Genomic DNA, 21,230 nt, shown 5'->3' on the forward strand with positions numbered 1-21,230 from the left:
GGGGGAGCAGGGACCGTGGTGCCCTGATGATGGGTGTTCTGGGAGGACAGTCAGGGGCTCTGTGGGCACCCACTCTGCCCACTCCCTGCACTCAGGGAACACACACAGAGGTCTGACAACCTGCCTGTAAAATGGAGAGCTCTGTCCTGCCTATATCCCACTGCTTTTGATCTCCACAATCCTCCTACAGAGCAATCCCTAGAACCTTCCTTGTGTACTTAATACCAGAAATCTGACAGGGGGGGAAAAAATCCCCCCCTCCTTTTTATCCTGCCAGCCATTACAGAACAATTCACCCATGTACAGACAGACCTTCCTCTAATGGAAAGGTGCTTTCAAAAAAAGATAAGCAAATTCTGAACTGTATCCACACGTGCTGGCTCCAAGACTTGCATCACCATTCATCTTTCCTGGAATGAGTAGTTTTTGTTAGAGTCATTCCAGTTCTCTCACAAGATCCCCTCTAGTCTATTTTGGTTCTGTGATTATTGATTTAAACCTGGCTGGAATTGAGACCTTTCTATTTTTGGTTATTTGCTTCAGACAGCTTTTCATTAATCAGGAGGGAAGACACGCAGGCAGACTTTGCCACTATCAGCTGAAAACTCAAGTTAAAACTCAGCTACATGAAGCACTCCTTGAGAAACAGCCTCCCTAATCACTGCTCTTATTTAAATCCCTTTGAACTCCCCAAATTCAGACTGTAATGCTGTGAGCTCCAACTCTGAAGGCCTTGACACTCCACGTGGACTTTGATGCAGGTAAAGCCCCGAGGTTTGGCTCTGGCAAACCCTCCCTGACCTCCACAGCCCTGCTGGGGTATTTTTTCAGTGTCAGCCATGTAGGGCAGCTTGAAAGCATCTCCTCCACACACCCAGGCACTCCCAGTTCAAAATTAAAAAGGGTGCAAACACTTGGCTCATCGTGTTTGCAGTTGAGTCTGAATGTGGGGAATGTTAAATCGAACTGCAGGCCCCCACCCAAATCCAGAAAATTGCTGCATTGTAATTGTAATGTAAATAAGTCTGTTTTCATAATTGCCCTCTCCAGCTCGTTCCAGCAACACAACAGTCATCCTGCACATTGTGTAAGCAGTGCCAACTGGTTTCCAAACGGGAGAGCTGGGAGCCATAAAGGCAAGCCTGTGCTCCAGCTGTGTAAGATCTCGATATTGGATCCTACACTTGCAAAAATCACTTCTGACACATCTATCCTACCAGAGGCTCCATTATCCTAAAAATATCTGACCCTCAAGCTCTGTAGAAAGAGCTTTATTTGGAATCTGAGTTTTACACGCACTGGAAAGATGCACTTTGATTATCTGGATTCAATTAAAACCAGTCACCAAGAAGAAGTTCTTTAATTGCAATCTCTGACAAGGCAATAACTTAAGCGCAAACTCTGAAAGGACTTGGCCAATAAGTGGCTTTTCAGAGCTTAAAAATCTGCACCATTAAAATCTTCTATGTGCAGAAGTCAGGGTGATTTTTTTTTTTGCTAATTATCAGCTATTTTATGCACAATAAGCTTACCAAGATGGTAAAAGTCAAGTTGAGCCAGGCAGGTACTTCAGACACTGAGCCACCTGTGCACTTGTGAACCCCAGCAGCTCACCTTTCATGCTCTCTGAACTCAGTGTAAAGGAGGCAGCAGCTCACCCTTCATTAGAGGCAGGAGCAGAAAAACCTCCCAAATATTCTGCACGGGTACCAATTACAACGTGTTTACTGGGAGAGGACTTGCACAAGCGTCTAATTAAGCCTTCTCAAGCATCATTACTGTAACACACGGCCCCAATACCATATGCTGATCAGACCTGGCTACAGACAGACGACATTCTGACTAGACACCGTATTTTTAAAGGCTTTATTAATCAAATTTTTGCACATCTAAAGTACACGCTTAGTCACAGGTACAAAACCCACAATGCAAAATTAATCATGAATAAACAAACAAAAAAATCAAGTATACATCTTAGCTAACAAAGCCCAGGGCCCTGAATCCACTCTCCAGGCTAAAGCCTGTTGAGAGCAGAGCTCTGGGATACACCCAGGGTGGCAGCAGACTTAAGTCCTTGTTCCACTAAAGGAGGGAGATGACAGGAGGGACATAAGAACAACCACCCCTTGAAACAGCAGTGAAGAGGATGTGCTTGTCAGAAATGTACTGGAAGATTTTCAAAAGAAATGCTGATTTTGCTGGAGTGTCTTGCAAAATCCACAAGTGTATTTCAATGAGTGGGATCCCCCTGTCTTAGCAACTTCAAAATTATCCACTTGGAGAACGATCCATTGTTGAGGATTCCCCAGTCTTCCAGAATTGTGTTATATTTAAAAAAGCTCTTCACAGTTTCCATGTGCACTAACAGAGATCCACATGGATGAACAGCCCGTGGCTCTCACGTCACTTTTGATCACTGTGAGACCAGTGCTGGTGGCACCTCTCCTGTTCTGTCCTTGTCACCTGAGGGCAGATGTGTCTGTAAGGGTACAGAGACCAGCCCGCTCTGCTCATGCTGCAAAATGGTCTCGTTTGGACAGCAGATGCCACACCTGAAAACTGGTCTGGGAGCTGGATGGGCACATCTAGCAAGTGCAGTGCAGGCACCTCTCAGCTGCAGGGGCAAAGGCTGCACTTTGGGTCCCTGAGCTCAGCTGAGGTCTCAGTGTGTTCATCACAGAGTGGTTACTACTCCTGGTACAGGTCACCCAACAAACTCTCCTAAGAGACACCTGCACATGGATGTGATGAGTTAGTCCTGCTTCCACTGCAGTCACTGGCAGCCAAGCTCTCAAGGAGAACAAAAAGATGAGGCACACTGTTCCCCCAGTTGCCCACTGGAAGCCTGAGGACTCTGATTCACCCTGAGCACAACCACCATCACTCAGATGCAGCCATCTCTCTTCTCCTCTTTGATGCTTCCTACCCTGGTGATGCTGAGCCTCATGCTGAGATGAAGCAGCACAATAAAGCTTTTGGACTGTTAGCTCTGCATGCAGAGCCAGGGAGGCATCCCCTGAGAACTGCAGCCTTGCAAGACACCTCCTTCACCTACACCTGTGCAGGGGTCAAGCCCACTGCCACGGTAAACAGCATTCCACACATCTCAGGGGAGCTTTTCTTATGGAGGTCACCACAACCCCAACCTCTGCTGACACGCTGGCTTCTTCTCTCACCTATTCAGAAATCAAAAGGACCACAGGCAGCCTTTCTCATCCAGGCTCTTCACCGCATTTCCCAGAGGCTCTAACCCATCCCTGCCATCTGGCAGCAGCAGAGACCTCACAGCACACTACAGAATCATCTCCTCCACTAGCAAGTTTCTGTGCACAACAACTCCAGTGTCTCCAGCAATGCAGAGGTACTTCTCCCCATGTTTTCAAAACCAGTAGCAGTCTTTCCTGCCTGGACAGAACTCCAGGCTATGGACATAAGCCCTGAGGCAAGGACCAGCAGGGCAGCAGAGGGGTCTGGAGGCCTTACCTGCCTGCGAAGGGGCTTTTTTTCTTGGCCCTTGACCCCACACTGTTAACCTTGGAGCAGCTGGGGGCAAAGGCTGAGCTACAGCCCCCTGCTCGTCGTGGCACCTCTGGGTCCTGCACAGCAAGCGGGCACAAGGCGGGAACGGGGGCCAAGTCAGGAGAACCCTCTCCCGTCTGCAGGGGCTTTTCTGCTCCCCTGGCCAGCGAAGCAACGGAACGGCCGGAGGTGGGAGATGAGTTGGTGGGCACGCAGGAACATCCTGAGGGGGGGATCCTCTGCCCACGGGGGGATCAGACTTCGGAGGGCTTTTCCCCCACAGCAGCTGCAGAGCAGGAGCCAAGAGCTGGGCTGGCTTAGGAGCAGTCCCACACTGGCAGGGTCCTCTCCTGCCGGCAGAGCAGCCCCGTCTGGCAGGGCTGGCCCCACATCTCGCTGGGGCAGGTGGAGACAGGGCCTTGGCGGCTTTCCAAGCGCCCCTAAACCAGAAGCGTCTTTTCTTGCCCGCAGGAAGGTCACCTGAGTGCACAGTTAAAATCTGATCAGGAATGGCTGAGAAGTCCTGCTCTGGCAGCAGGAAAGCAAGAGACTGTCAGGAGTGATGTTGACATCAGACAAGGGGTGTCCACCCACGGCACACATCCGAGAGGGGCTCTGTGTTGGTGCTGGATGTGTTTCCTCCAGAACTTCCAGCCCTCACACTGGGCACCCCAAAGCAGTCACTGATGAAAATCCTTGGCTTTATCATTTACTCAGGAGATTAAAGAAGATCCTTCCAGAAGAAGACAACTCTACACAATTCCACTAGGCCAAGTCTCTTGGCCAGAGGACTGTAACACTCCCCCACACCAGAAGGAATTCTGAATTGCTTTCCACTGAAAGCAAACCCTGGACCATAGTACATGTGGCTGGAAAGATGTTCAAAAGTTACGACTCAAAAGAGGGAAGGGAGAACTTTCAATGGAACTCTTGTTTTGGCCAGCTCTCAGACAGTATCCAAAGGTAACCCTTCCACAACAAGATTTATCAAGAACTTCGAGGTAAAAGATGAAAAAAGACTTGGTAACCAAAGCCATTTCTGCAACCTAAGGTAGCACCTGGCACGCACAGCCAGGAGTGCCAGTTTGCACCATTCACAATCCTGAATGGTCCTACAGATGAGGATGAAAAGCAAGAGCATGATACATAATCCTGTTTACCTACAAGCCCCCCACTGGCCAAGCACTTCACACAAAGCAGCTGAATACATCTCAAAGCAATGTTTGCTTCTACTTCAGGTTTCTAAACAGCCCTCTGATCCTCCCTTTGAAAATAACTCAGTAAAATTAAATACATTTTGATGGTGAAATCTGGACATGACACAGTAACAAACACCGAATCCCTGCCTAAATAACTAAGCAAACATAAAGCAGTGTTTTTCTTTCCCTTTGAACCAGCAGCAAAGGAAGTCCGGCCACGGTTCAACAAGAGTTGCAATTGAAAAGGCAATACTTACATTTTTTCATAGAGGCACTTGCATCCAAGAACGGGTGATGGAAAAACTCATCTGAAAAAAAAAAAAAAATCAAGGAGAATGACTCAGTGAAAGGAAATGACTGCAAGAAGTTTACGAAGCAGTCAAAGCGTAGCAAGTTGCAGTGTTTTGCAGTGGTTTTTCCATGCAATCCAGTAACCCTGGGAGCTGGCTGACTGCAGCTGTGTACAGCAGGGGTCAAGAGTGCAGGATGGGACTGGATGCAGGACCTGCTCATATAAAAAAGGATGGGAAATTATTTGGATCCCTGGCTGATCGGGATGGCGAGTCATCCAAACTGCAGGGCAGTTGTATTTATCACACTGCACTGCCACTCGCTACACTGAAGAGGAAGGATGGACAGAAAGGCCTCCACTGAGTGATCTTCCATCACACACAGACCCAAACCCTGCACACATTGAGGGCAGAAAGGACCACAGCCCAGAACTCCCTCTCTTTCACACTATTCTATGATTCTATGACACAACTGCTGCTTCTTCCTCTCATCCTACAGATCCAGGCCAAGAAAGCTTCTGTCCTGGCTTGCTGGAGACTCACTACATGTTTGCCTGTCCTCACAAGTAGCCACTTCTCCCAACTCCTTCATCTCTGATTCACTGCAGCTCTCTGCCAGAGCCCTCTCCTATCACAATCAGCAACTCAGCCTTTTGGGAGCGTTAGTCACGGATCAACACTGATTACGGAGCTAACTCCAGGCACTCCAACTTCTTTTCCCAGCATGAATTTCCTGTTGCAACACCCAAGGTTTACAAACTTGTGCTTCTGTAAACAGCTCCTCTCTGGCCAGTGAGCTTTCCAGAAAGTAGCAACTGGGGTTTTTGTCTGCTTTTTAATCTTAAGCAATCCCTGTCTCCCCAGCCCCTCCTTGCCACCACCATGCCAGGGTCCTGCAGCCTGAGAGCAGGCTTAGCACAACAGAAGGGATGGAAATCTGTGGCAGGAAAAGCTGGCAGATTACATCTGCTGTGGATGGAGAACATCCCCATCCTGCAGGAGCTGCTCAGCTGCTGGAGTTTCCTGCTTCTTCTTCAGATTGCTCCTTTAGAGGAGGGTACCATCCCTCAGCCAAGCTGACTCAACTGAGGGGGTGGAAATGATCATTTCTTTCACTTCCCCCCCCTCCCCTCCCTGCTGCAAACTGCTTATTAGCTGTGCTTGCAAAGCAAAATTTAAGTAACACAGCTTGTAATCATCAGCAGGAAACTTGCAACTCGAAACCCTCTTGGTTTTCCTCTAGATAATCTTGAGATTGCAAAGACCACCAGTTCCTGGTAGAACAGCAGCTGAGACACACAGCAAGTAAATGAAGTTTCAAGCTTATGTGAGACCAAGTATACAAGTGGATGCTGGGGAAGTGGATTGGTCTAAATAAATCATGGTTCTGGTGGTTGCTTTCCTCTCAGCTGACAGGAGATATCAGAATGTGTCACAGGATGCCACACACTCATCAAGATCTGCCTTCTATAAAGCACAAGGAAGATCTCAAATATAGGCCTCTGGGCAGATTATTTTCTCACACACCCCTTAAAAACAATTATATTTTACAAGGATGTGGCAATTGGTAGAGAAAAGGATCCTGCAGCAGCCAATAATCTCTTACAATGCTGTAAGTGTTGTCTTGAGTGATATCAAAATCTATTATCTCAAATTTCTAAGTGTTAGACGCTGACTCATACAGTCTACTCCCAAGAGGTACAAAAAACAGCTTATGGGGGTCTAAAAAGGCTTGACAGACTCAATTTCTGACAGCAGGGAGTCAAGAACCTCAAGGATACCTTCTTTTTAAATTCACAGCAGCGTGACAGAAGAGGTAGAGATCCACAGCCAGATAAAAGATCCTGCAGGGAATCAATACTGCCAGGTGCTTCTATCCAAGTCACTCTGTCAGGAGCTTCAACAACTCCCTTTTCAAAAGGCTCATTCTCTCACTTCTGCACCCCAATAACACGTTCTTTGCATTCATCACTGGATAATTATGGTCAGCCTCAGTTAATCCACCCAGATGACCGTCCCCAGAAAGGCTTTCCTGGTGTCTCCAATCCAAAAGAATAACAAAACAATTTCTCTTCATCAGCTGGCACGTGTTCTGCCCAGCAGGAAACAATCCACTTGAGCAGATAAGCAACAAAAAAACAACCCAAAGCCAATGCCCAAAAGACAGAAATATCAAACTCTTTTACCCCAGGCCTGACTAAAAGGCAACATCCTGAAAACACTCAGGATGTCTTTGCCTTTAGATGACCTGGCCCTTTCAGGGGCTCTAGGAAAGGCTCCACCTCTGTCTGCTTTCCTCTAGGGCAAAGCTTTACTAGGAAGTTCTTCAGACAACACTGCTGCCAAAGCCAGAACCACCTGGCTTACAGTGATTCTTAATTTAGAAGGAATTAAGAAAAAAAAAAAAAAAAAAATCTTCATCTCTGTGCCGAAATCAGCGCTGACCTTCCCAGCACACACGCTAGAACCCCCAGGGCTATGCACCCATGAAATCCAGGTGTCTGGATGCTTCTCCAGAAGTACAGATGTTTGTGAGGCGCCACAGCCCGAGAGACACACAGAGAGGCAGCAGAACCAAAACTGGAGGGAGGTCTTACCGAAGTCCATGCGGTCCTTGTGGTTACGCTGCAGAAGGCCCAGCAGGAGCTGCCTCAGGTGGCTTGATGTCTCCCTGGGGATGCTAGGATTGCAAACAAAAGCAGAGTAAGAGAGACCTGCAGTCTGCTTCAACTGCTTTTTACATATTCAGGAAGGGCAACTGGCAAATGCAAACTCTGTGTGCCTGCTGGGCCAGGAACACGAGGAGCTCACTGGAGGGGAGGCTGAACTGGAACGTCTCTATTTGCATCTCTGGCTTTCACTCCCCGCTGTCATTGTTCAGGCTACAGCTGATCTTCCTCTAGTGGCCTCTCCCATGAGCTCCTGCAGATCCTTCCCTTCCACAGGGGTGCCAGTGTCATCCCTCTGGTTCTCAGCTAAGCCCATTCAACGTGCAGTATTGCACATGATAAATAAAAATCTCTTCCACTCGCCCGAGTGGGGATAAGGAGGGCACTAAAATGAAGCAGTTTCCAAGGGGAAGCTTCCAATTAAGACATTGGTGGTGAAATGCATCACCAATTACTACCATTTTATTAAGGCATTTGTTTTTCAACGCAGTTTATGTAAAGGCTGGCAAGCAACTTCTGTCTATTTGCTTCCTTGATGTATAGCATTTATTAACTGGAGGCCACTAAGATGTGAGCAACTGCCACCCAAGCAAGCTAAAATTCATGCAGCTATTACCCCACTTTTCAGCACACTTAGGAAGAAAATACTCTTTGCCATGGCCTTTGCAGTACAAAAGAGCTGGTAAATCACTGTGCTCTCCCTTGCCCCACAGGCAGATGGAGGAGAGGCCAGGGCAGCTCTTCCCAACCCCAGCAGACTGCAAGATGCAGGGAATAAACGACCAGATTAAGGCAGGGAAAGCGGAATTTAGCCCTTGCATAAATGGATTCAGCTCTGCTGACTTCCCTCCATCCCCAGAAGTGCTGCTGGGGGGCTGCAGGAGCCGGGCCGGGGCAGAGCTCTCCAAATTAGAGCGGAGGCGGTTCCAGCTCCTCTCAGCATTAACTCTGTTTGTCATGGCTGTGCCCAGCATGGCCCCACACTCTGCCAGGCTTTTCCCTCTCCCCAGGCTGGGGTCAGCTGAGGTAATGGCATGTGTGTGCCCAGCACAGTAATTTTAGCTGCTCAATATCTCACACGTGGCTCAGACAGGGCTGCCCTGGCACCACTCACCACCCTGGGGCCAAGCCTGACTGATGCTGGGAGAGAGAACCCTTCCTCCACCATCTCCACCAATCTGCCCTGCCACAGACAGGGTAAAAACGGAAAATAGCACAGAAATAGCGGAGAGGGAGGTAAAAAAGGTGCTAGCTGAAACACCAGACTCCTGTTCAAAGAAACAGGAGATGGGAGGCAAGGTCTGTATTTACAGGTTTCAGTACTACCCAGTTATTTTACTAGGAAGCCCTAGGCCTTGCTGGGGCAGGAATTTGAACCCAGTGATTCCTAGAACAGAGAATGATGGCAAGCATTCCTCATTTTTCTTCATACTGGAGGAGTTGCTTTTCCATCCCTGATGCTAGAATGGTTTTGTGTGCCTTCTCAGGTGGACACAGGAGGAGGGCCAGCAGGACTCTGGAAGGGATGCAGGTGGGCTGGGGCTCAGTTTGAGCCTCTCATCCAGAGAGTGTCCCTTGGAATCCCACTGTGTGCTGGAATAACCCAAGGTACCACAGCGAGCAGTCTCCTGAAAAATACATTAGTGCTGGAGACCTGCAGTCCTGCAGTGTTATCATCATCATTTATTCATCCATGACACACAAAGCTCTCATCCAAAATGAGCCCATTTCCCAGCCATGGCTTTAGCCCTGGTATGGCTTCAAAAGCCAAGGAACAGGCAGGTCAAGCCACGGACTTGAGATGGCACGACACGGATGAAGATGAGGCAAACAGCTTGTTTGTCTCCTCTTATCCTCCACGCCTGAAGCATCAAGTTTTGCTACTCTATTTTCCAAGTACTAATTTTCCAAGGCCACCTTTTTAAAGATAAGCAACAAATCTGCCACCTTCCCCCATGACCTGGGATGTGCTCTGCCCTGCAAACCAGCATGATGAACCTTAGCTACTAAAATCAGCACTGCTAAAATTGTGAGGCCTTTGGGCATGGGCTGCCCAGAGTGCTCAGAACAGCATCTCACCTGTCAGCAGCAGCACCAGCTGTGTAGGCAGGGCCTGCTGGGGAGCGTTTGATGAGCTTTTCTTCCCCACCCCATTCCCAAGCCAAAAAAAAAAGGCACTTTCCAAGGCCGTGGCAGGGGAGGTGGGTGCCAGCCTGCTGAGCCCCAAGGGAAATGAAACCAAATCCTGGCACTGCTGCAGTCTGAGGAGGAGATCTCTGGAGTAGTTTTGTGTTTCATCCTGTGCTGGCAGGGCTCTCAAGCAGTTTATTCATGTTTACTCAGGAATAGCACAGATTGCAGCCCGTGTTAGAGACAAACTGACTTTGGAAAGCAGGGAATTGCCATTTACACAGCAGCAAAAAAAAACCCAGTGGGCTTGGATCTAAATTTTGGAGGAGTTTGGTAGCTCAGAAGTGGAGATAAGTGAAAATGGTGAATGCAGGCTGTGCAAAGGACTCAGAGGAGAAGGACTAATCCCTACAGGCACAGACATGCTCTCCTCTCACAGCCCAGTTTCATTTCTCCCCTGCACCATGAGCCAAACAACAGCAGGGCAGCGGGATCGACACAAGGAAGCTGATTAGTTGTAGGGATTAATTTCTCTCTTAATAAGGGGGACTGCCTCAAAGGTGAGCAGCCACGTTTTGGGCTGTTCAGGAAAAATAGGTCTGCTTTCTGCTCGCACAGACTATCCAGCTCCAACTATGTGGGGGCATTTTTGCTTTGGATTGTTCTCTTTGGGTGTTTTACTCCATCAAGCCCTCCAGTTCAATCCAGGAGAGTAAGGCAGATGCCCCAGAGTTAATGCTGGTAGAAATCTGCCTTCTCCCCAGATCAGAAAAGGAAGTCCTTAAAGGAAAATTAACTGCATAGCACAAGTCATTGATAAGAGCTCCAGTTTCTTGACAGTCCCTTCTAGTTATCTCTTGGAGCTGTCTGAACTGATAAGGGAAAAGAAAAATCCATATACAGCAACCCACTGAACTTTCTGCATATGTGGCTGCATTAGCAGCTCTGCCAACTCAAAGCTAACTTTCTGCTCAAAAAAGGCCTTCCAGTTTTTGGATATCTGGATAATCTGGACCTTCACTCCTGTCTCTGTTCCAGGCTGAGGTTCTCAGAGCAGGCAGGAGGTTCTGCCTGTTTGAGAGCTCAGAGATCAAAGGGAAAGACCACAGCAACAAAACCAAAATACCCTGACAAATCACAGCCCTGGGCAGCGAGGTAACATACACCCTGCTGGGATGAAACCAGTCCTCTTCCCCCTGGAAACTGCAGCAGTGTCCATTTGCACCCAGGTTATAGTGTTTCCCCCTCACAGCAGGATGGACACCGGCAGTTGCTGCCCTGACACGTGAGAAATGGGAATGTGATCTGCAGTCAGGTATTGCAGGTTATTACAGGAGGGACTGAAGTGGGGCCGCTCACACGTTTCCAGAAGTGCCATGAGATATTCCCAAGGCTTCCCAGGGAAGCCATGAGTGGAGCAGGACCACCAGCTGGCTCTTGGAATCACTAAGAACCCCGAATTTTTGCAATGTAAGGGAGCAGCAGTGTCTGCAGAGAGAGAGAGAGAGAACACCAGCTCTGGCCATCGACTGCTGCCTGATTTTCTCTGGACCATCCCTGCTGGTGTCAGGAACAGGGAAAGGCAGGGGGCCAAATATTTCAGCCACCTCCCGGAGTGACAAGCCAAGAGCATGCGAGGACAGGTGTAAACACAGGGTAAACAAGTGCCTACAAGCAGTAACACTGGAAAAATGCTTACTTGGGCATCAGCATCTTGTTTTTCTCATAGAAGAGGCGGAGATCCTGGGGGCTGCTGGCCTGTATGGGAGAGAGAAACCAGTACATGAAGCAGTTGAGTGAAGGAAAGGGATCAACATTTCTATTTCACAGCAGCTCTGAAGAGCAGAGAGGCACTTTCCAACTGCTGCACCAGCACAGACAATGAGAACCTGCAGCTTGCTTCAGATTGAAAAGCCAGCTCTGTGCCAGAGTGAAAACACCGTATTTCAGCCTGCTGCCATTTTGTCCCTGACCTGGTTCTGTCCTGCTCTCCCCCTTCCAAGGGCTGAGCTTCACTGCACTGGGCTCTGATGCTCAGGTTTGAGCTGGCCTAAAATAGCCTCACCCAGGAGACTGAATAATTGCATACGTGAGGAGCCCCAAATGGGGAATGGCAGATCCTGCTGGGAACATGGATTAATGCTGCAGGGCATTTAGAAGAAGGGCAGAGAGCCTGTTGATGGGCAAGAGGATCTCTGGAGAGACTGGGCAACGTGAAGAAACAGCAACTGAATTAGGATTTTCTACTTTAATTCCAGGAAGCCAGAAGGTCTCAAGCCAGAGCTCCTGTTTTATTTGTGCAGTAATACACACAACTGCGTGGGATGTTGATGATTCCAAATTCTGAGAGATGAGATTAAAAAAAAAAAAAAAAAAAAAAAAGGGGGGGGGGGATTGGCACAAGAGGTTTATGGCTGAGGTTAAAAATAAAATCATCAGTAGAGAAGCACGGACACGTAAAAATCTCCTCACACAAGTTCTCCATTTGTTTTCATGCAATGAATAATACAGGCCAGTAAATTAACCCCAGTGTGTCAGGCTTTTCTGCTTAGGCTGAGTCTCTTTGTTAAAGGCAGAGCAGGCTGGCTGGCACGACACAGACATGAAGGCACACAACAAACAGGGGAGGAAGATCAGAGAGATTCATCTGCAATCAATTATTGGTGCAGCAGAGTGTGTAGGAAAGTGTGAATGAGGAGGTAACAGACAGCTTCTCCTGATGTTCAGGGCAGGCTCTACAAACCCTCGAGCCTTCCACCTACTTCTATTTCTAAATTAGAAGCATTTAAGGTCAATTAAGATGCTTAAAATGGCAAATCAGACAAGCCAATCTGCAGATGGCCATCAAAATACCACTAACAGAGCATGGCTGGAAGAGCAGCCACAGAAGATGCTGTTTCAACATCACCTACTCCCTCTGGCTGAAGATGAAAATTAAGGATAACAGAGCTCGGTAAAAAAACCTCAAGAGAAAGCACAGGAGAGTCTCAAAAGCTGCTAATATCAACACACTTGTGTAGTACTCATCAGGACAGTATTTTTCACACAGCCTTACCAACACAAGCTTCACAACTCTCCTACTGATTTGTACCAAGAAGTGCTATTGGATTCCTAAAGGAAGAAACTGAAGATTTCCTGGTTGCCTTTTCTGCAGTAACACACCCTCTGCCATTCACAGACACAGCAGGGACACAAACAGAAGGTGCAAAAAAATACAGACACAAGGTAGAAGGAGGAGCAGAACTCCAGCACAGGGAGGGAAGGGCTCATTCACATCAGAGGGACACAAGCCTTGTTGGCTCTTTGCTCTGGTCATTTCCTGTGGCAACAACTCAATTGTTTCCCAAATACAATGAGGCTCTGATCTACTTCAAACACTGTTTTGTCCGAAATTTTCCTGGCAATAAGGACAGAATATATTAAAAGCAGCTCATATATGAAGCCCAGCTCATTGGAGAAGGTTTCTATGCACTGTCTCAGACAGGAACAAAATCCTCAATGAAGTTCCCCCCCTCTTAGTACAAGTTCAAGGGATGCTGTTCCTCCACATTCTGCTGTCTCAGTACAATTCCTACACACCCAGCCCACTCTCCTTCACAAGGGCTGCTCCCTAGAGCCCATGACAGGCTGGTCTCTGATACAGATACTGGGGGAAGAGAGTCATTTTAGTGAGCGCCCAGCACAGACAACCATGGATCACCACTAATTTGGCAAAAACAACTGCATCTTGACAGAACTTTAATATTAATCAAATGAGTCAGACACTTCTGTTCCTGGCAGAGGGCTCCCAGGCTCGCAGGAACATGCCCACTGCTCTCCTGCTGTCACCACGCATTTCACAAAGCACCAAGGACCTTCAAACACTTTGCTCACCTCTCCTTTCAACAAACAGTGCTGCTCTGAGAATTATGGGGAAAAAAAAAACCCTACAAACATTTTTAAGAGAGTAAAAACGCCTCTGGAATCCCTTCTTCTAGGAAACTAACTTGAGAGCTACCTTGCAGACAGGCACACCCTGCCCAAAAAATACACCAGGAAAAGCACATTTTAAGCAGGTAACAACCAGACCATTCGAGGTCCACAGAGCCAGCTGCTACCTGCAGGACAGCATCCATCTGTCAGACCCAGGGATGCAGAGTAGACAGCCCAGGAGACGCCCCAGCAGGTCAATTCACACCCTCAGTCCCCCTCTCGTGTTACTGTGGAGCAGCTGCACTGGTGTAACGGGCCCTGGTTTTGTCTGTCCTTTCTATATATAGAGACAATTGGGCAAATTCAATCATGCCAGCCTGTTACTCTGTCCCCAGCAGCAGTGGAAACATGTTGAGCCAACAAAGGCATCCAGCACAACCCTGCCAAATCCCATTCCCTGCTGGCTGCCTGCAAGGGAATTGCCTGTGAAAAGCAGGCAGGGAGGGGGGTTTCCAAAAGCTCTCAGCACTGGATTTGTGGTGCTTGGGCAAAGACTGGTTGCAAAAGCACTCGGAGAGAAGAAGGCCAAAGGCGTTCACACCTTCCCTGAACAGCCCTGCCTCCTCAACACTTCATAGCAGGTGTGTGGTATCTGCTCTGTTCTTTGAATCCTTTCCTTGGGGATTTGGAGGTGCAGAAAGGGGGTCAGATACGTTAGAAAGAAAAAAAAAAAAAAAGGAAAAGTAACGGTGTTTCTAGCTCAGAAGTTCCAGGGAAGAGCTTGAAAACCTGCTGCAAACACCCTCTGCTTGTTAAGAGTCCCACAGCAAAGTGGCTGCTGGCATTTGGGGGACCTGAAAGCCCGAGGATCAGAAACAAGCAAACAGAAAAACCCAATCCCTGAACCTTCTCCTTTAGCTGTCTGTGGATGTTTTCTCTCTCTGCTGCCAACAGAGCAGGATCAGACCCACAAACACCAGTCCAAAAGCCAATAGTTCACTGACTACAGCAACAAGTCAATCACTGTGCCCAGTCTCAGCAGAATAACCTGCCACTGCCAGGAATTCCTGCCCCCATGGACACAGGACAGTCCAGAGGAACAGATCTGGGAACAGAGGAGCAGCCTGCCTAACAAATCCCAAGTATAAAATCATCCCTTCCCTGGTCTTCCTCAAGGCTTGTTTCCCAGCGTGGCAGTTGCTATAAGTGACACATAATCCTGGTACTTATGCAGGCAGCATTAACTCAGAATTAAAGCAGCGAACTTGGTACACCAGACTTGGATATTAATTTTTTTCACCTAACAGCTAGCTGGGACAAGGACATAAGCAGGCAGATTAACTCTTTCAGAGCTGCCAGACCAGGCAGAAAAACTTGCATGGCCTCTTATGCCACTTCCCTGCTCCCTGGCTCCACAGTGCAGCATATCCATAGAGAGCTGGAAGATTCATGCAAAGGCTCAGACAGCAGATAATCAGGTTTTATGGTCCTTAGAGGATCTGATGTCCAAGGGGAGCCATGCTACTGCCAGAGACAGCTCTGACACAAAGTACACGTGCTTGGGGGTGACTCTGCTTACCCAGAGCTGCCCAGTTTTAAAAGGGGTCACACAACAGAAGCCACATCAGTGTGATTCCTCCCCCGCAAAAAAAAAAAGAGAGATTGAGGTCATTTAACTAATCATATTTAAAACACCATCTGACAAGGGCTAGATTGGTTTTAGATTGTTTCAGACCCTGTGTAAATCTTTTCCTTCCTCTGCCTCCAGCTTGGCTTCTGGCTGTCAATTGTTTACTCAGCCTGCACCACCTCACGGTGGGCACAGGCTCCCAGTCTTTCCAGCTCACCTTAAGGACAAGAGGAAACCACTACAACTCCCAAGGCACTTCCCAGTATTGGTCAGCATGGAAATGTACTGTTCAAGTCCTGTGCTCAGTGACAGAAATGCAGAGATGTAGGAGCAGACCACTTATTAGGCAAGGCAAATTAACAATTCCACATTAATACAGCGCTCAGCAAATCTGTTTATGGGGATTATGAATCCCATTAATCTCATCCCTATGGCAGTCTCACTGTTTTGTTTATGGGCACGTTTAATACAAAAAGCTCCTTAAGAAAGCTTCACCAGCCATCCTACCAACTGTTCACATCCCAGCAGCAGCAGCTTCTTCCTTGTCTTCGTGCAGTGAGGCAGGGAAGGGACAGGAATGGCTCCGGGAAATTGCCTTGGGTGACCCAGCTACAGTTAATTTTAACTCTGAGACAGCCAGAAATCACATTCACGCAGATAAAAACATCCCTGCCTTGATTTAGGAGCACTTTCTGGATTGACAGCTGCCTCAGCCTTTCCACACATTTGATCTTTTCTCTGTCCAACCCATCTCCCCGAAGCCCTGTTTTATTTTTAGGCAGCTCCTTCTTCCTCACCACAGATAACACCGGAGCCCCTTTGGTTTGCAGCCTCCTAGAGGGACCTGCTTGGCTCATGCACGGCCAGAGCACCCAAGCACAGCATGTTTCATGCTCCAGGTTCCCATGGGAATCTCAGCCAGACAGGGATGAGGGGCTGGGAGGGAAGGCACGGTGAGGATTTAGCCTGAAGAGGTTAACAACGTCAGAAATCCAGTTCCCGGCTTCCCTGTACAACTGGGTGTGCTGGTGGCACTGTGTGCAATCAGCCTGTTCCCTCCCAAGAGCACTCACTGCTATTCATGGTGTCCCTGTCACCCCTGTCCACTACCCCTCTTTCCTCCTAAAAGCCCTGTAAACAACAGTTTCTCCCTGATCAACGACCATCAGCAAATTCTTACAACACAGTCACGCCAACAAAGACAGAGAGCCAGTTATCCTTTAACCAGCTCCCCAGCATCTGCCCTGGACAGGCTTCTTTCACCTGGATCTCACAGCTCGAGGGCAATTTGTGACACACATGGCCAAAACAAATAGATGGGGCACAGAGAACCATCTGGGCTGAGCTCCTCTTTCTCCCTGATCAAACAAATCCACAGCTGCTCCTGCGGTAACTCAACGGGTCTGGCACTGAGCTTCCAAATCCAAACTCCAAGAGAGGAAAGGGCGTGGGGTAAAAATCAAAATAGAGGAACAAATGACCCCCCCCCCGTTCCCAGCCCGACAGATGTTGGATGTATAAGGGAAGGAGAGGTTATCTAGTGAGCCAAGCACAAAGCAAGGGTCAGGAACGGCTGGGAAGGGAGTGAAGTGTCCCTTCCCTGCCCAGCCCAAGGCAGAGTTTGCCATGGCTCAGAGGGACGTGGGCACACAGGACTGCCCTCCCCTCTGTGTAAGCCTGAGCACACACCTTCAGGCAGGACACTGATGGTTTCCTGACCATCTGCCCTTCCAAAACCTTGGCTGGAGAGCTGAGTGAAGCTGACTAATACTCAGTTCTATTTCCTGTGAAAGTCTTCTCTACAGGAACAAATGTTTTCAGAAGAACATTTCTGTGACATCCCTCAGTGACCAATGAAAAAAACCCCACCTGTTCTTTCCACAGAAATCAGGTGCTCCACTGTTGTGTACAACAAAGCAAAGAACACCTACGATATATTAAATGGTAACTATAATTTGAATGAGCACAGTATCAAGGTGCCTTTAGAGACTGAAAGTTACCAAGTTACAAAGGACAATGAGTGCCAGGCTCTCCTATGCAGCAGTCAAAGCTTGCTTTCTCCTTCCCCACATTTTTTTCCTCAAAAGAAAGTAAATATTTATGTGTTATCCTAACAGTCATTTTCTCCTCTCAAACAAAGAGACCAACAACAATAAACAGAAGCCATTCAGAAGTTTCAGTGCATTTTTAGGGGTGTTTATAAAAAAAGATACATGTAAAGAAAATGCTCTAAACATAGACCAAGCTGGTGGATAGAATATAAAGCACTGGGATGGAAGATTCTTACAGCAGCAGGGAAAAAATTACCCTGAAGGAAAAAAGTGTTCTTGGCTCGAGACAAAACCAAAACATACCATTAGTTTACTCCTGTATTTGCCCACCCTTTCCTGCAACAGATTCAGAACTCATTTTATCCTCCCCGATGATGTAACTGCATAAACATGCAAGGTCTTGTGTGAAATCCTGCAGAGCTGTGGAACTAAAGCTCAGAAAGTCCTGCACTTCACGAAATTTGGTTTATTACATGAGCACAGTTTTCCCCCGACTGTGGTGAATTCTCCACCATTCAAAAGTTTACAATCAGAGAATGCTGTTGACAAAAGAAAGGGTTCAGCTCATCCAGAAGTTATGGCTTTTAAGTGCAGGGTGGAGTTTTGCAGGACCGTGTTGTATTTGGAGGGGTTTGGACCTGGTGAACATAAACATTTCAGGCTGGAAGGGATTGCAGCACTGTGAGATGACAGATAAGATCCTTTTGATAAGATTCTACTGAACTGCTTTGAAAACCAGGTTGATTCAGCTGCAATACACCAGTTACCACCAAATCATCCTGAACATTAACCTGCAATTACAATCTTCCTTATTGTCCTTCTATACACAACAGAATTATAATAATTGTAAATTATACACTAAGTACAGTTGTAAATAGGCCTGAAAAAACCCACTGCTTTAACTGATTCATGGTAATCTTCTCAATAAATGACCATTCCTAGGGATTTGTAACTGAGAAATACATTTCAGTGAGATAGAGACCAGAAAAGAGTCATATTCTAGTAACACAAGCAGCATCACAACATACAAAGCACCACACTGTCAAGGTGTTGGACAGCCAGACCTTCATGAGGCTGGATCTAGGGGAGCTGACATTATAATGACAGAAGCCTTTGAGTAACTGGATTAAAGGGAAAAAAATAAATGAAAAAAAAATAAAAATCAGGAGAGAGTCAGAAACACGAGATCTAAGCAACTCACCTGAAAAGGAGCCTTTCCTGTAAGACACTGATAAATGATGGTTCCTATACTCCAGAGGTCAGCTTTGGCATCGTAGTGTTGTGACATAATGACTTCTGGTGCCTTTTTGGGGAGAGAACAAATTTCTTTTATGAGAACATGTAGATTTTTTTTTTTTTTCCCCCAGCAGCTCCAAGAAAGAGAAGTCACTCTCATGCTTTAAAAACTCATGAGGTACATTCTCCAATTTCCCACAAAAGATTTGCTCCCAATAAGAGTGGAACACTATCTTGAAAGGGCCAATTTCCTATCTAAGTGGGGGAAGCAGAGACTTTCATTCAGAAAGAAAAAAAAAAATATTCCAGTACTGGGTATTTTGGGCAAACTCAGTACTTTCCCTTCTCAGTGCATAATCTTCTGCTGAATCCACCCATGCTCAGAAGAAGCCTCACTGAAATGGCACAGAGAGATCTTCTCAGCCAGAGCAAGGAGCAGGTAAATGGCCAGGAGCAGCCAAGGCTCACACTGCACAGGGTAAGCTGCAGCCTCCATCCTGAGCTGCTTCACTTGGGCACTTTCCTCATTTAGCCCATGATGGCAGCACATTAATTAAGCTGCAGAGCCTGCTGCCAAGGTCACAGTTCGGGTTCAAAGGCAGCGTTTCAGTCCCACAGCTTGAGCCCTGCTGTGCCTCAGCCTCTGGGTTCCCATCTCAGCCCCTGCACTCAGCTGCTCCCTGCCAGGCTTGGGAAACACTGCAAGCCCCCAGAGCCCCCTGGCTCAGGAGGAGAGTGCCTTGGGAGCAGCAGCAGAGTGGGGACAGAAGGGCAGGCTGGCTAATCCCACGTGTTTATGAGGAAGGATTTCACTGCAGTGCTGCCAGCACGGAACAGGATCAATTTTCTAGCTCTGTTAGGAGTAAAGGCCACATATAATGGAAAAAAAAAAAATAATGGCAACAAACAAGTTGTGGACAGGAGCTCAGTTTGTCTGTAAGGGAAGCAGGCATGGCACCAAACAAAGCCAAGGAGGCAGGACAAGAACTGTACAAGGAAGTTTCAAGTCTTGCATGACATGGATCTTATCAGGATTCAGGCAGAAAGCTCATTCAGGTGAGGGTAAAACACCTTTCTTTTTCAAAGGAGCAAAATGAAACAAGCAAAATAAATAGGCTGTGACCCAAAGCAGGGAATGAGGACTTGCATTGCCAGCAGATGTTCCCAGGGCTCCTGCACAAGATCCTCAATAGCAGGAGGGACAGACTTCAAACACTACCTAAATCCCAATCAAACCCTCCCTCCTCATCCTCCTTCAAATCCATCAGTAAACACAGAACAATAAGGACATTGAGATTCCTTGTAACATCCAGCGTTGTTTAAAATAAAAATAAATTAAAAAAATGTCATCACTAGCTTCCTCCAGCCCTAAGCTGGGTGTTTTCAATTACTTTCACAAGCGAGTCCGAAAAAGCACCACTAAAAATAGACAATTCAGGAAACTCTCATAGGAGAGGAGAGTTACATCATCTTCACATATAGCATAGTTCAAATAAACATCAGGCTTCAAAAAAGGGAGAGGAAGTCTGTTTTGCTTAAGTTAGTACTGTGGAACAGACTAACTACCAAAGGCACCACCCCTGTGCAGTGCAGCACAGTCCAACCTAACTCTGCCCAAAGACCACAGACAAAACACTTGAGAGTGGATTAGACCATGTTTCAAATCAGGTGCCTCCTGCCTCAGGGCATCTCTTGAAACTTCAACCTAAATTGACCCACGTCATGTTTTTCTTTGAGCTCAGACACCCACATCCACAGGAACTATTACACGTCAACCTCTGACATTTTTATTTCTGTCTAGTTTTGTCATTTTTAATTTCACTGACTTGATGTGACAAAGCACAAATAACAGATCACCTCACCACAACCTGACCCCAGACTGGGAAGTACAGAGAGGGTGAAAGGGATCAGTTTGGTTTTTTGCACTAATCTCCTTCATGATCTAAGAAGTCATCCTGGAAGCAACTGGTTTGGTGAAAGAATTTGACTGCAAAGGCTGAGGTGACAGCAGGTTTTTGGAACTGCTCTGTCTCAGAAGGACCTGCTGAAGCAAGGATTTACTGAGGTTCCTCTCCAGGGAAGCAACACCTCAAATAGCCAGATATGTGAAGAATCTCCCCAGCCCTCACTCGTCTGTTGTTGCTTTGCTCACAGCAGAGGAAATAGGTTGCACTTCCCAATGCCTTCAGGGGAGAGGCCTAGGTGACCTCTGGGAGATGCATTTTCTGGGAGTAGGCAACAATAAATAGTCCATTTATTTATCCAAAGCTCATCTGAAAATTCCATGACAGCACAGGCACTCACTGTCTGACATTTACAGCAGCCAGAACTCCAGGAAGCCCCCTATGCAATAGCTGGTTTCCAACAAGTAAATAAAATTTCACCTCTGGGGGAAAGACTAGGGAAAAACAAAGCCTTGCTTTTTGGGGAGGGGCAAAGCAAGAAAAACACAGAAAAAGGTGTAGGCAACCCACACTTACCATGTACATTGGTGAACCACACAAGGTTGCTGCCATCATATTGTTCTGCAGGTACCGGGCAAACCCAAAGTCAGCTACAAAGAGAAACAGAAACAGGTCAGGGTCAGACACCAG

The 21,230-nt window shown here is 47.3% G+C and overlaps 1 protein-coding gene across 4 annotated transcripts in view; it reads right to left on the reverse strand.

The window, feature by feature from the left end:
• Positions 1 to 21,230, reverse strand: part of ULK1 (unc-51 like autophagy activating kinase 1) — a 73,446-nt gene that overhangs the window by 27,851 nt on the left and 24,365 nt on the right. For all 4 annotated transcript variants that reach the window (XM_027901372.1, XM_027901373.1, XM_027901371.1 and 1 more), the window contains exons 8-12: positions 21,117 to 21,190; positions 18,602 to 18,703; positions 11,507 to 11,565; positions 7,606 to 7,688; positions 4,976 to 5,026 (exon numbers count right to left, since the gene is read on the reverse strand). In XM_027901372.1, coding sequence (XP_027757173.1) covers positions 4,976 to 5,026; positions 7,606 to 7,688; positions 11,507 to 11,565; positions 18,602 to 18,703; positions 21,117 to 21,190 — 369 coding nt within the window. The remainder of the gene's footprint in view (positions 1 to 4,975; positions 5,027 to 7,605; positions 7,689 to 11,506; positions 11,566 to 18,601; positions 18,704 to 21,116; positions 21,191 to 21,230) is intronic.

The sequence above is a fragment of the Empidonax traillii genome, unplaced genomic scaffold, assembly GCF_003031625.1.
Source record: "Empidonax traillii isolate 1590-97213 ecotype Southwest subspecies unplaced genomic scaffold, ASM303162v1 scaffold780:size295419, whole genome shotgun sequence".
Taxonomy (NCBI): domain Eukaryota; kingdom Metazoa; phylum Chordata; class Aves; order Passeriformes; family Tyrannidae; genus Empidonax; species Empidonax traillii.